The 12,863-nt window shown below is 33.6% G+C and overlaps 1 protein-coding gene across 2 annotated transcripts in view; it reads left to right on the top strand.

Annotated features, from left to right (window-relative positions):
* Nucleotides 1-12,863, top strand: part of IQUB (IQ motif and ubiquitin domain containing) — a 131,674-nt gene that overhangs the window by 43,729 nt on the left and 75,082 nt on the right. For both annotated transcript variants that reach the window (XM_089917458.1, XM_089917457.1), the window contains exons 9-11: nt 131-301; nt 2,635-2,811; nt 12,342-12,590. In XM_089917458.1, the coding sequence (XP_089773584.1) occupies nt 131-301; nt 2,635-2,811; nt 12,342-12,590 (597 nt within the window). The remainder of the gene's footprint in view (nt 1-130; nt 302-2,634; nt 2,812-12,341; nt 12,591-12,863) is intronic.

Genomic DNA, 12,863 nt, shown 5'->3' on the forward strand with positions numbered 1-12,863 from the left:
ATAATTTTCTTAAGTTTTAGTGATAGTTTTATTCCATAAAGCACATGATAATAAGGTTAACTTATAGTAGAAGGAACAAAATTATTTTTGAACTTTTAATTAACTGATAATTATAATCATTATTTTTAAGTGTTCAGCTCCAAAGCTATGGAGAACATTTGATGGCAAAATAATTGAGATGGATACACAATTCACCATCAGAGCCAGAGAGCTGCAAAACATCTATAACTGCATTGTGCTGAAAAATATCTCTCAAGATGAGAGACTGGATGTGCTGTTAACACTCAAACATACTGTAAAGGTACGTTAGTTTCTCTTAGTTTTTGGGTATCACTACCACTATCAATAAAAAAATTGAACACTAAAATAAACAAGATGGTTTGTATTAAGTAATTATAAAGATAATAAATGTCTATATATATGAATTTTATTTTGTGAACAACTATATTGGGGAGGATATGGTTTATGCATTAACATTTATCTACAAGTTCTCAAACTATATATTATGACACATACAAAAGTAAATATAACACAATGAATATTCTAAATGTAAATGTATCCTTAACTTTGCAATGAATGTAGATATATACAGCATGAGATTAGTACTCAACTCAGTTCAATAAAACAGCAATTATTGGCTATATATTTTCACACTTTTTAATGAAAATTTTATTTTTAGCAGTTTTAATGCAGCATCAGTATAAGTATTTTTACCTCCTTTTCCTCATCAGTTATTGATTTAAGGCACTTTAAGTAGTTGAGTAAATGGTTCTTGTTGGAAGGTAAGTCCCCATAGGTCTCTCATATTCCTGCCCATCTTGAAAGCAGAGGCATGGACTCAATAAGGCATTGACTGCCTTTTTTCTGGACAGCCTTTTCAGAGATGTTTGTCAAGTGACTGTGCCTTTGAAGCTAGAGATAGGAAGAGAGGGAGAAACCATAGGTCCAGAGGTGGGAAATAAGCATGGTATCTGTAGAGGGCAGTAGAAAGACCAAATTGGCAAAAGGAGAGTGCAGGTAGAGAGTACAGTAGAAATATTCTTACCTGACATAATTAGGGCCATTAGCTGGTTAATTAAAAAAACCAAAGGATGGACTCATAAAAGATAAGTTGTGCATGTCTTAATATGTTTAACCTAATATATCCACATATACATTTATTTAACAGTATTTGATGGAGGATTAAGGCTTTTAAGCATGACTCGATTTCTGGCTGTGTTTATGGTGGCTGCACAGCCGTAAATTAGTTATTTAATATTTCTGAAAATCAGTTTCATCATCTGTAAAATTAGTTGCTTTGAAGATACACACATATATATGTGTATATATTTATACATACGTATGTATATAGAATATAAATAAAATATATAATTTATGTGTCTCAATGCTTACAAATAGGGAGCCCTCACTAAATAATAAGTATTATTTTGATGACAGTTGCTAATATAGACCAGTGAATTTTGAACCTGGGTGTATGTTAGAATCATCTGGAGAGCTTGAAAGAGAGAAAGAGATACACAGAGAAAGGGAGAGAGAGTATGAGAATAAATGAATAGGAATGATATCTAGGCCCCATTTCAGAGCAGTTAAATCAGATTCTCAAGTGTGAGGGCACTGTTAAAATCTTTTAAAATCTTCCCTAGGTCATTCTAATGTGCCCTCAGGGTCAAAGACCACTGATGCAGACTCTTGTATTAGCCATACCAAGTACATATTAAAAAGAAGAGAAGAGCATTATTTTACAGTTACTGACGTTACCCTCTGACTCCTTCATTCAAACTATGGTTTTTGTAGTCCCTCTTGGGCAGTTGGAGCAACTTACTTCCATTTTATTACTTCTAAATCCTTCTATTTTAATCACTTCACTCTTACTTGGGCTTTCTTATTCAATCACCATCATTTCTATTACTTTGTTAAAGATTATTGTGAATTATATAAACATGCAGAAAAAAATGTATAAAATACACGGGTATAGTTTAGCAAATATAAAACTACCAGTCTTGTTACTGCCCTCTGGCCCCAAAACAGGATATTGCCAACGTCCCCCTTTCTCTTCATATCTGCAACTCACCCTCTCGTCCTCTAAAAGTAATTACCATACAGACTTTCATGGTAGTCATTTCCTTGATTTTTCTTCATAGTTACCACCTCTGTGTACATCTCTAAATAATATGGTGTAGTGTTGTTTATTTTTGGATTTTATTTAAATGGAATGAGACTGTATGTATTATTTTGTGCCTTGCTTCATTTGCTCAACATTAATTTGTAAGATTTAAACTTGTTACTGTATATAGCTCTAGTTAATTCATGTCCATATATCAGATAATACTTTACTGTATGAATAAGCCGTCATTATTTTTGTAATCAATTTATTTATGGATATTTAGTTGTTTCTAATTTTGAGCTGGTGTGAACGATGACTCCGTGCACATTTTTTAAAGCACTTAAGAGTAGAATTGCTGGGTTGTAGATTATGCATATCTTAAGTTCTAGATAATGTCAAAAATTTTTCTAAATTAGTGGCACCAATTTATACTTATGTCAGCAATGTTTTGTTACCTTTGGAATGTAGTTTTCAGTTTGTTTGGGGTGATTTTTAAAATTCTATACTGAATATGGTTGTGTTTTACACAGGAACATGAATGTAAACTGACTCAGGAAATTCTAGAATTGATTGACAGGGAGGTTGACCTTATGATGAGAGGAGTCAAACATGAGAACCTTGAAGGACTCAGAAAAAGGATTGCAACACTCTTTTTTCATTACATCAAAACACCTCTGTTTAATCCAGAAGTCGCAAGACACCTTAAGGTACTCTACCTTTTCTTCCCTGTGTTCCTTTATCAAAGTTCTAAGACGTGCTATAGTAAGTCAAAGTATATGCGGATTTTGCTTTAATACTTTACTAGGAGGTCCATGTGGAAGACCATCTTATTGGTGAAATCTCCTTTGAATGATATTTTTTATGTTGATAAATGAATCATTTAACTTTTTCTGTTTGTATTTCCAAGCTTGAATTCTCTCCTACTCTCTGGATTAAATATCCAGTTGAATATTACAGTGTGTGGAACACATCATGATCTCTCACACCATCATGCTTTTCCATGTACTGTTGCTTCCACTTGGAATGCTGTCCCCTACTTTACCCAGCCAACTCCTCTTCATTTTCTAAGACTCAGTTCACATGTACCCTCCTTCATTAGGCCTCAGAGAAAGTTAAACTCTTCATATCTGAGATTCTACATGCACCTGTTTGTGTTCCTTTATAATACTTATCACGGAGTTATAATTATTACTGAACAGATCCACATAGATATCCTGCGAGAACTTCAAATGTAACACGTATTTGAATTAAACTACCTTTTCAACTCTTAACATGTTTAGCCTCCTTTGGGGATTTTTCTCTCTAAAGCCAAGATAAGTGCCTTACTGCCTTCTTACTTTGCAAAACTATTTAAAACACCTTTAGTAAAGTTTTGGGGGGGTGGTTTACTAAAGAATTTGAAACAGCGTTTTGTTCCAGTGATTATGTTTAGACTAATAATCTATTTAAAAAGCTGACTAAACATGTATTTTGCTTTTTTAACATAAACAAAATCTCAATATTTAGTCAAAATTTTTAGAAAAATTAAAATTGTTTATTTTTTATATTCTTTCTTTTTAATGAAGTTTTGAAACTTAACTGTATTGCAAGATAATTTCAAAATATAACAAAAGTTCAATAGAAAAGTTGACCATTGAATTATTTCTTATTCACATTGGTGTTTCATTTTTCCAAGCTACCTTTTAGTCTTCTATAGACTTACTCAGTTTTTATATGCTATAGTATAATAGAATTTAATATTCTATATATTCATATAACATTGTATCATTTTATTCACTTTTTAAATTTACCTTTGGTAAAATTCAATCTTTTTGGTGAGTTTTGACAAATTCAGAGTCATATAATCAACAGCCAACAGCACAATCAAGATAAAAAATAGTCTTATCACCTTCCCCAAATTCCCTCATGCTGCTACTTTGTAATCAGCCCTTCCCCTGGCTACCTAACCCTTGGCAAACACTGATCAGAATTTTATTTCTATAGTTATACCTAACCTAGAGTGTCACATAAATGGAATGATATGCTATGTGCAAGTATACCATGTCTTATTGCACTTCACTTTACTGAGCTTTGCAGATACTGTGTATGTGTTCTTTTTCTTTTTCTTTTCTTTTGTTTTTTACAAATTGAAGATTGTGACAACCCTGCATTGAGCAAGTCTTTTGGCACAATTTTTCCAAGAGTATTTGCATTTACAAGTTGCAAATTGGTGTCACATTTTGGTAATTCTTGGAATGTTTCAGGCTTTTTCATTATTGTTATATTTGTTATGGTGATCTGTGGTCACTGATCTTTGATGTTACTATTGTAATTGTTTTGGGGCACCATGGACCTCACCACATAAAACAGCAGACTTAATTGACGTGTGTGTGTCCTGACTTCTCCACCAACTGGTGGTACTTCCAACTCTCTCCCTCTCCTCAGGTTTCCCTATCCCCTGAGACACAACATTATTGAGATTAGGCCAATTAATAACCCTACAACAGCCTCTAAGAGTTCAAGTGAAAGGAAGAGTTGCACACCTCTCCCTTTAAATTGGAGAATTTAAAGCTAGAAATGATTAAACTTAGTGAGGAAGGCTTGTTGAAAGCTGAAATAGGCCAAAAGTTAAGCCTCTTGCACTAAATAGTTAGTTAACTTGTAAATGCAAAGGAAAAGTTCTTGAAGGAAATTAGAAGTGCTACTTCAGTGAACACATGAGTGCTAAGAAAATGAAACAGCCCTATTGCTGATATGGAGAGAATTTGAGTGGTCTAGATAGAAGATCAAACCAGCCATAACATTTCCATAAGCCAAAGCCTCTTCCAGAGCAAAGCCCTAACTCTCTTTATTTTTGTGAAGGTTAATACCAAGTCTCAATAAATTTAAGAATATTGAAATCATATCAAGCATCTTTTCCAACCACAATGCTATGAGACTAGAAATTAACTGCAAGAAAAAAAAAACTACAAAAGGTAAAAACATTTGGAGGTTAAATAATATGCTGCTAAACATGGGTCACTGAATAAATCAAAGAGGAAATAAAAAAAAATACGTGGAGACAATAAAAATGGAAAGACAATGATCCAAAATCAATGGGATTCAGCAGAAGCAGTTCTAAGAGGGAAGCTGATAGTGATACAAGCCTACATCAGGAAATAAGAAAAATCTCAAAATAAACAACCTAACATTACACCTAAAGGAACTAGAAAAAGAAGAAGAAACAAAACCTAAAGTTAGTAGAAGGAAAGAAATAATACAGATCACAGCAGAAATAAAGAGACTAATATCAATGAAACTAAGAGCTGGTTCTTTGAAAAGATAAACAAAATTGATAAACTTTTTGCCAGACTCATCAAGAAAAAACGAGGGGCCAAATCAATAAGATCAGAAATGAAAGAGAGGTTACAACCAACACCACAGAAATTAAAGGATCATAACAGATTCTTATACAATTACACACCAATAAAGTGGACAACCTAGAAGAACTGGATAAATTCCTAGAAACATACAATCTCCCAAGACTGAACCTGGAAGAAATAGAAAATATGAACAGACCAATTACCAGTAATGAAATTGAATCAGTAATCAAAAACTCCCAACAAATAAAAGTTCAGGCCTAGACTGCTTCACAGGAAATTCTACCAAACATTTAAAAAAGAGTTAACATCTGTCCTTCTCAAACTACTCCAAAAAACTGAAGAGGAAGGAATACTTCCAAACTCATTCTATGAGGCCAGCATCACCCTGATACTGAAACCAGACAAAGACATCACAGAAAATTACACGCCAATATCACTGATGAACATAGATGCAAAAGTCCTCAGCAAAATGTTAGCAAACCGAATTCAGTAACACACTGGAAGGATCATACACCATGATCAAGTGGAATTTATCTCTGGGATGCAAGATTGGTTCAATGCTGCAAATCAGTGTGATACACCACATTAACAAACTGAAGAATGAAAATTATAAGATCAATTCAATAGATGGAGAAAAAGCTTTGACAAACTTCAACATTCATTTGTGATAAAAACTCTCAACAAAGTGTATAGAGGGAACATACCTCAACATAATAAAGGCCATATATGACAAACCTACAACCAACATCATATTCAATAGTGGAAAGGTGAAAGCATTTCCTCTAAGATCAGGAACAAGACAAGGATGCCCACTCTTGCCACTTTTATTCAACATAGTATTGGCAATCCTAACCACAGTAATCATACAAGAGAAAGAAATGAAGGGAATTCAAATTGGAAAGAAGGAAGTAAAACTATCACTATTTGCAGATGACATGATACTATGTAGAGAAAATCCTAAAGATAACACCAAAAAACTATTAGAATTCATCAATGAATTCAGTAAAGTTGCAGGATACAAAATTAATATACAGAAATCTATTGCATATCTATACACTAATAACAAACTCTCAGAAAGAGAAATTAAGAAAACAATCCCATTTATAATTACATCAAAGAGAATACAATACCTAGGAATAAATCTAACCAACGAGGTAAAACTTGTACTCAGAAAACTATGACATTGATGAGAGAAATTGAAGATGACATAAACAAATGGAAGAATTAATATTGTTAAAATCACATAATATCCAAGGCAGTCTACAGATTTAATGCAACCTCTTTCAAAATTCCAAGGGCATTTTCCACAGAACTAGAACAAATAGCTCTAAAATGTGTATGGAAACACAAAAGACTTTGAGTAGTCAAAACAATCTTGAGAAAGAAGAACAAAGCTGGAGGTATCATGCTCCTTGACTTCAGACTGTACTACAAAGCTACAGTAATCAAAACAGTATGGTACTGGCACAAAAACAGATCCATAGATCAGTGAAACAGAATAGAGAGCCCAGAAACAAACCTACATTTATATGGACAATTAATCTATGACAAAGAAGGCAAGAATACACACTGGGGGAAAAGACAGTCTCTTTAATAAATGGTGTTGGGAAAACTGGACAGCCACATGCAAAAGAATCAAACTGGACTACTTTATCACACCAAATACAAAAATCAACTTAATGGAATAAAGACTTAAATGTAAAACCTGAAACCTTAAAACTCTTAGAAGAAAACCTAGGCAGTATGCTCTTTGACATCAGTCTTAGAAGTATTTTTTGGATACGTGTCCTCAGGCAAGGGAAACAAAGCTAAAAATAAGTGAGTGGGAGTACATCAAACTAAAAGTCTTTTGCACAGTGAATGAAACTATCAATAAAGTGAAAAGGCAGCATACTGAATGGGAGAAGATATTTCCAAATGAAATGTCTAATTAGAGGTTAATATCCAAAATATACAAAGAATGCATACAACCCAACATCAAAAACAAACAACAGGATTAAAAATGGGCATAGGACCTGAATAGACCTTTTTCCAAGGAAGACATACAGATGGCCAACAGACATGTGAAAATCTGCTCAACATCACTAATCATCAGGGAAATGCAAATCAAAACCACCATGAGATATCACCTCACACCTGTGGAAGAGCCATCATCAAAAAGACAACAAATAACAAGGGTTGGTGAGGATATGGAGAACAGGGAACCCTTGTTCACTGTTGGTAGAATTTATATTGGTACAGCTGCTATGGAAAACAATGTGGAGTTTCCTCAAAAAATTAAAAATAGAACTGCCATGTAACCCAGCAATTTCACTTCTGTGTATTTACCCAAAGAAAACAAAAAGACTAATTTGAAAAGATATATGTATTCCAGTATTCATTGCAGCACTGTTTATAATAGCCAAGATATGGAAGCAAGCTAATTATCTATTGATAGACAAATGGATAAAGAAGATGTGGTATGTGTGTGTATATATATATATATATACACACACACCAACACACACACAATGGAGTATTAGCCATAAAGATGAGATCTTACCATTGGCTACAACATGGATGGATCTAGAGGGTATTATGTTAAGTGAAATAAGTCAGACAGAGAAAGAAAAATACTGCACAACCTCACTTATAAGTAGAATCTAAAAACTAAAAAAAACAAAGCAAAACGAAAAGAGACTTGTAGATACAGAGAACAAACAGGTGATTGCCGGAAGTAAGAGCGTCAGGGCGGGGGGGGGCAAAATAGTTGAAGGGGATTAGGAGGCACAAACCTCTAGCTATGTAGTAAATAAGTCACAGGGAGGTAATATACAGCATAAGGAATATGGTCAATAATATTGTAATAACTTTGTACTGGGACAGGTGGTTACTAGACTTATCCAGATGATCATTTCATATTGTATGCAAATGTTAAATCATTATGTAGAACATCTGAAACTAACATAATATTGTACATCAACTATATTTCAATAATTTTTTAAAATAAATAAATACATTTCATAAGGCTATAGCTGCCATAGATAATGACTCTTCTGATGGATGTGGGCAAAGTAAATTGAAAACCTTCTGGAAAGGATTCATCATTCTAGATGCCATTAAGAGCATTTGTGACCCATGGGAAGAGGTCAAAATATCAACATTAACAGGGGTTTGGAAGAAGTTTATTCCATCCCTCATGGATGACTTTGATGGATTCAAGACTTTAGTGGAGGAAGTAACTGCAGATGTGGTGAGAATAGCAAGAGAACTAGAATTAGAAGTGGAGCCTGAAGATGTAATTGAATTGCTCCAACTCATGATAAAACTTTAATAAATGAGGAGTTGCTTCTTATGGCTGAGCAAAGAAAGTGGTTTATTGGAATGGAATCTACTTTTGGTGAAGATGCCGTGAAGGTTGTTGGAATCACAACAAATGATGTAGAATATTACATAAACTTAGTTGACGAAGCAGTGGCAAGGTTTGAGAGGAGTCATCCAATTTTGAGAGAAGTTCTACTGTGGGTAAAATGCTGTCAAACAGTATTGCATGCTACTGAGAAACCATTAGCATAATGAAAGGAAGAGTCAATCAGTGCAGCAAACTTGATTGTTGTCTTATTTTAAGAAGCTGCCACAGCTACCCCAAACTTCAGCAATCATCACCCTGACCAATCAGTAGCCCTTAAGGAGGGCAAGACCCTTCACCAGAAAAAAGAAGACTCAGATGATAGCATCTCTAAGTAATAGAGTATTTTTAATTATGTACATTGATTTTTTAGACTTAATGCTATTGCACATTTAACAGATTACAGTATAGTGTAAACATAACTTTATATGCACTGGGAAACAAAAAAATTCGTGTGACTTGCTTTATTGCTATTATTCGTTTTATTTCAGTGGTCTGAAACTGAACCTGCAATATCTCCAAGGTATGCCTGTAGTCTTTCAAGACTGGCTTCCTTCATTTAGCATATTGTATTTGATATTCATCCATATTTTTTTAGTGTATCATTAGTTTTTTGTTATAACTGAATAATATTTTTATGGTCTGGGTGTGCCAGAGTTTATCTGTTTACAATTGCAGGACATTAAATTGTTTAGAGTTTTGGGCTTTTGTGAATAAAGTCACTACGAACACTCAGTTGTGAGTTTTTGTGTAAGTTGGTTGTTTGGGGTTAAATACCTAGGAAGTGGGATTGTTGAGTCATATCGTAAATGCATATTTACCTTTATAAAGACTGCCAAACATTTTTCCAAACTGATTATACCATGTTGCACTCCATCTGCAATGTATAAGAGTTCCAGTTGCTTTGCATCCTTGTCAGCACTTGGTATTGTCAGTTTTTATTTCATTTTTGGAATTCTAATAGGTGTGTAGTATTTTAATCTGCATTTTCCCAATGAGTAATAATATTAAGCATCTTTTCATGCATGTTTTTGACATCCATATATCTTTTTGGTGAAGTGTCTCAACATCTTTTGTCACTCCCATTTTTTCAGTTGAGTTGCTTATTTTCTCGTTATTGAAATTTTTAATATATTTTGCATATAAGTCCTTTGTAAGACACATGATTTGCAAATATTTTCTCAGTCTGTGGCTTGTCTTTTTATTCTCTTAACCGTATCTCTAACAGAGCAGAAGTTTTTGTTTTGATGACGTTCAATTTGTTCAGTTTTAAAATGGATCATGCTTTTATTGTTTGTTTTGTATTTAAGAAATTTTTGGAAGAATTAATATTGTTAAAATGTTCTTACTACTCAAAGTGATCTACAGCTTCAGTGCAATCAATCCCTATCAAAATTCCAATGGCATTTTTCACAGAGATAGGAAAAAAAAAAATCCTAAAATTTGTATGGAAACACAAAAGACCAAGAGTAACCAAAGCAATCTTGAGAAAGAAGAGCAAAGCTGGGGGCATCACGCTTCCTGATTTCAAACTATATTACAATGCTATAGTAATCAAAACAGTATATTATTGGCATAAAAACAGACACATAGGTCAATGAAACAGAATCGAGAGCCCAGAAATTAACCCATACTTATATGGTCAATTAATTTACAACAAAGGAGCCAAGAATACACAACGGGGAAAGGACAGTCTCTTCAATAAATGGTGTTGGGAAAACTAGACAGCCACATGCAAAAAAAAATGAAATTGGGCCCTTATCTCACACCACATACAAAAATTGACTCAAAATGGATTAATTATTTAAATGTAAAACCTGAAACTGTAAATCTACTAGAAGAAAACATAGCGGAAATGTTTCTTGACATTGGCTTTGGCAACAATTTTTTGCTCATGACACCAAAGGCAAAGGCAACAACAGCAAAAATAGACAAATGGGATTTTATCAACCTAAAAAGTTTTTGCACAACAAAGGAAAGAATTCAACAAAATGAAAGCAACCTTTCATTTTTGCAAACCATTTATCCGATGAATTAGTATCAAAAACAACATGTACGACTCAATAACAAAATAATTTTAATCCAATTTAAAAATGGGCAAAGGACCTGAATAAACATTTTCCCAAAGAAGACATACAAATGGCCAACATGTACATGAAAAAGTGCTCATTGTCACTAATCAAAGAAATGCAAATAATTTTAATCCAATTTAAAAATGGGCAAAGGACCTGAATAAACATTTTCCCAAAGAAGACATACAAATGGCCAACATGTACATGAAAAAGTGCTCATTGTCACTAATCAAAGAAATGCAAATCAAAAGCTCAGTGAAATATCATCTCACCAAAGTTAAAATGTCTACTCAAAAAGACAGAGGGTAACAAGTGTTGGCAAGGATGTGGAAGAAAGGGAATCCTTGTGCACTGTTAGTGGAAATGTAGAATTATGGAGGGTCCTCAAAAAATTAAAAATAGAACTACCATATAATGCAGAATTTCAAATTTTGAATATTGATAATTGAGCCAATCTAAATTTAGTGTTAAGATAAATGAAATGAGAACACTTGGTTTAATGGGCTTTAATTTCTGTGTGAATCTAGCTATTGCCTGTAAAAATAATTAACACAGCATAGCACCAAAAATCTAAATTCTTAAAAATAAGTGCCAAAGCACTTTCTTTTCTTTTCTTCTTGGGAAGTTTTCTTACTATTGTAACTCAAAGCCTCTACCGACTCATTTTTTTCAGTCAGTTAATTTTCTAGGTGATTTTACCATGTATATCTAAAAGTTTATGAATAATAGAGATTTTTAATATTTTGGCAGGGTAAATTGAATACTACTTGAAATTTAAATTTTGTATAGAGTAGGAAGTTAAGGGAAAAATATGACTTTAAAATTAACCAACTTGTTATCTCATTCTAAGATAAATTAGCCCTTAGCATTTGGCCTGGCTGTTATAGTTTCTTTTTCTTTCTTTCTTTCTCTTTCTTTCTTTCTTTCTTTCTTTCTTTCTTTCTTTCTTTCTTTCTTTCTTTCTTTCTTTCTTTCTTTCTTTCTTTCTTTCTTTCTTTCTTCCTTCCTTCCTTCCTTCCTTCCTTTCTTTCTTCCTTCCTTCCTTCCTTTCTTTCTTTCTTTCTTTTCTTTCTTTCTCTTTCTTTCTTTCTTTCTTTCTTCTTTCTTTTGTTTCTTTTCTTTTTTCTTTCTTTCCTTTCCTTCTTTCTTTCCTTTCTTCCTTTCTTTCTTTCCTCCTTTCTTTCTTTCCTTCTTTCTTTCCTTCTTTCTTTCTCTTTTCTTTCTTTCTTTCTTTCTTTCTTTCTTTCTTTCTTTCTTTCTTTCTTTCTTTCTCTCTCTCTCTCTCTCTCTCTCTCTCTCCCTCCCTCCCTCCCTCCCTCCCTCCCTCCCTCCCTTCCTTCCTTCCTTCCTTCCTTCCTTTCCTTCATCTCTCCCTCCCTTTCCTTCCTCCCTCCCTCCCTCCCTCCTTTCTTTCTTTCTTTCTTTCTTTCTTTCAGGTCCCTCAAGACCCACTGAAGTTTTATAAGAAGATTTACTTTTGCCTCAGTTGCCAGCTCTATTTGCCTTCTACAGAGTTTGCTGTATCATCCACCTCACACCACATTTACCGCTGTCGTCACTGCATTAACCTTGACAATGAGACTCGAAAACGAGAATCATGTTTGAAGTACAAATGCTTACTTCAACGACTTTACTATTCAGAAGCTGATTATGAAGATGATTCTAAAATTGCTTTCCTGATGCAGGTATGATCAGTAAATGTTGCCAATCATGGATGAAATTTGTCCATTGATTTTACAGAAAAGATTTCTGCTTTCCCATCCAAACCTATTAAAATAATGTTTCTCCTTCCCATGTTTATTCTTTGTGAAGCTTGCCTCTCTGGCAATTCTGAGTTTATATATGCAGACCTTGTGACAGAAAGTCATTTCAAGAGCTTTAGCTAATATGGTTTAAAATTTTTTTAAAAAGTTTTAAAACACTTATTTCATTTCTTCCCTTTTCCCTCTTTTTTCATT

This window comes from Delphinapterus leucas, chromosome 9, assembly GCF_059928025.1.
Source record: "Delphinapterus leucas isolate spDelLeu-1000000601 "Yukka" chromosome 9, BTC_Dleu_Yukka2, whole genome shotgun sequence".
In the NCBI taxonomy this organism is placed as follows: Eukaryota; Metazoa; Chordata; class Mammalia; order Artiodactyla; family Monodontidae; genus Delphinapterus; species Delphinapterus leucas.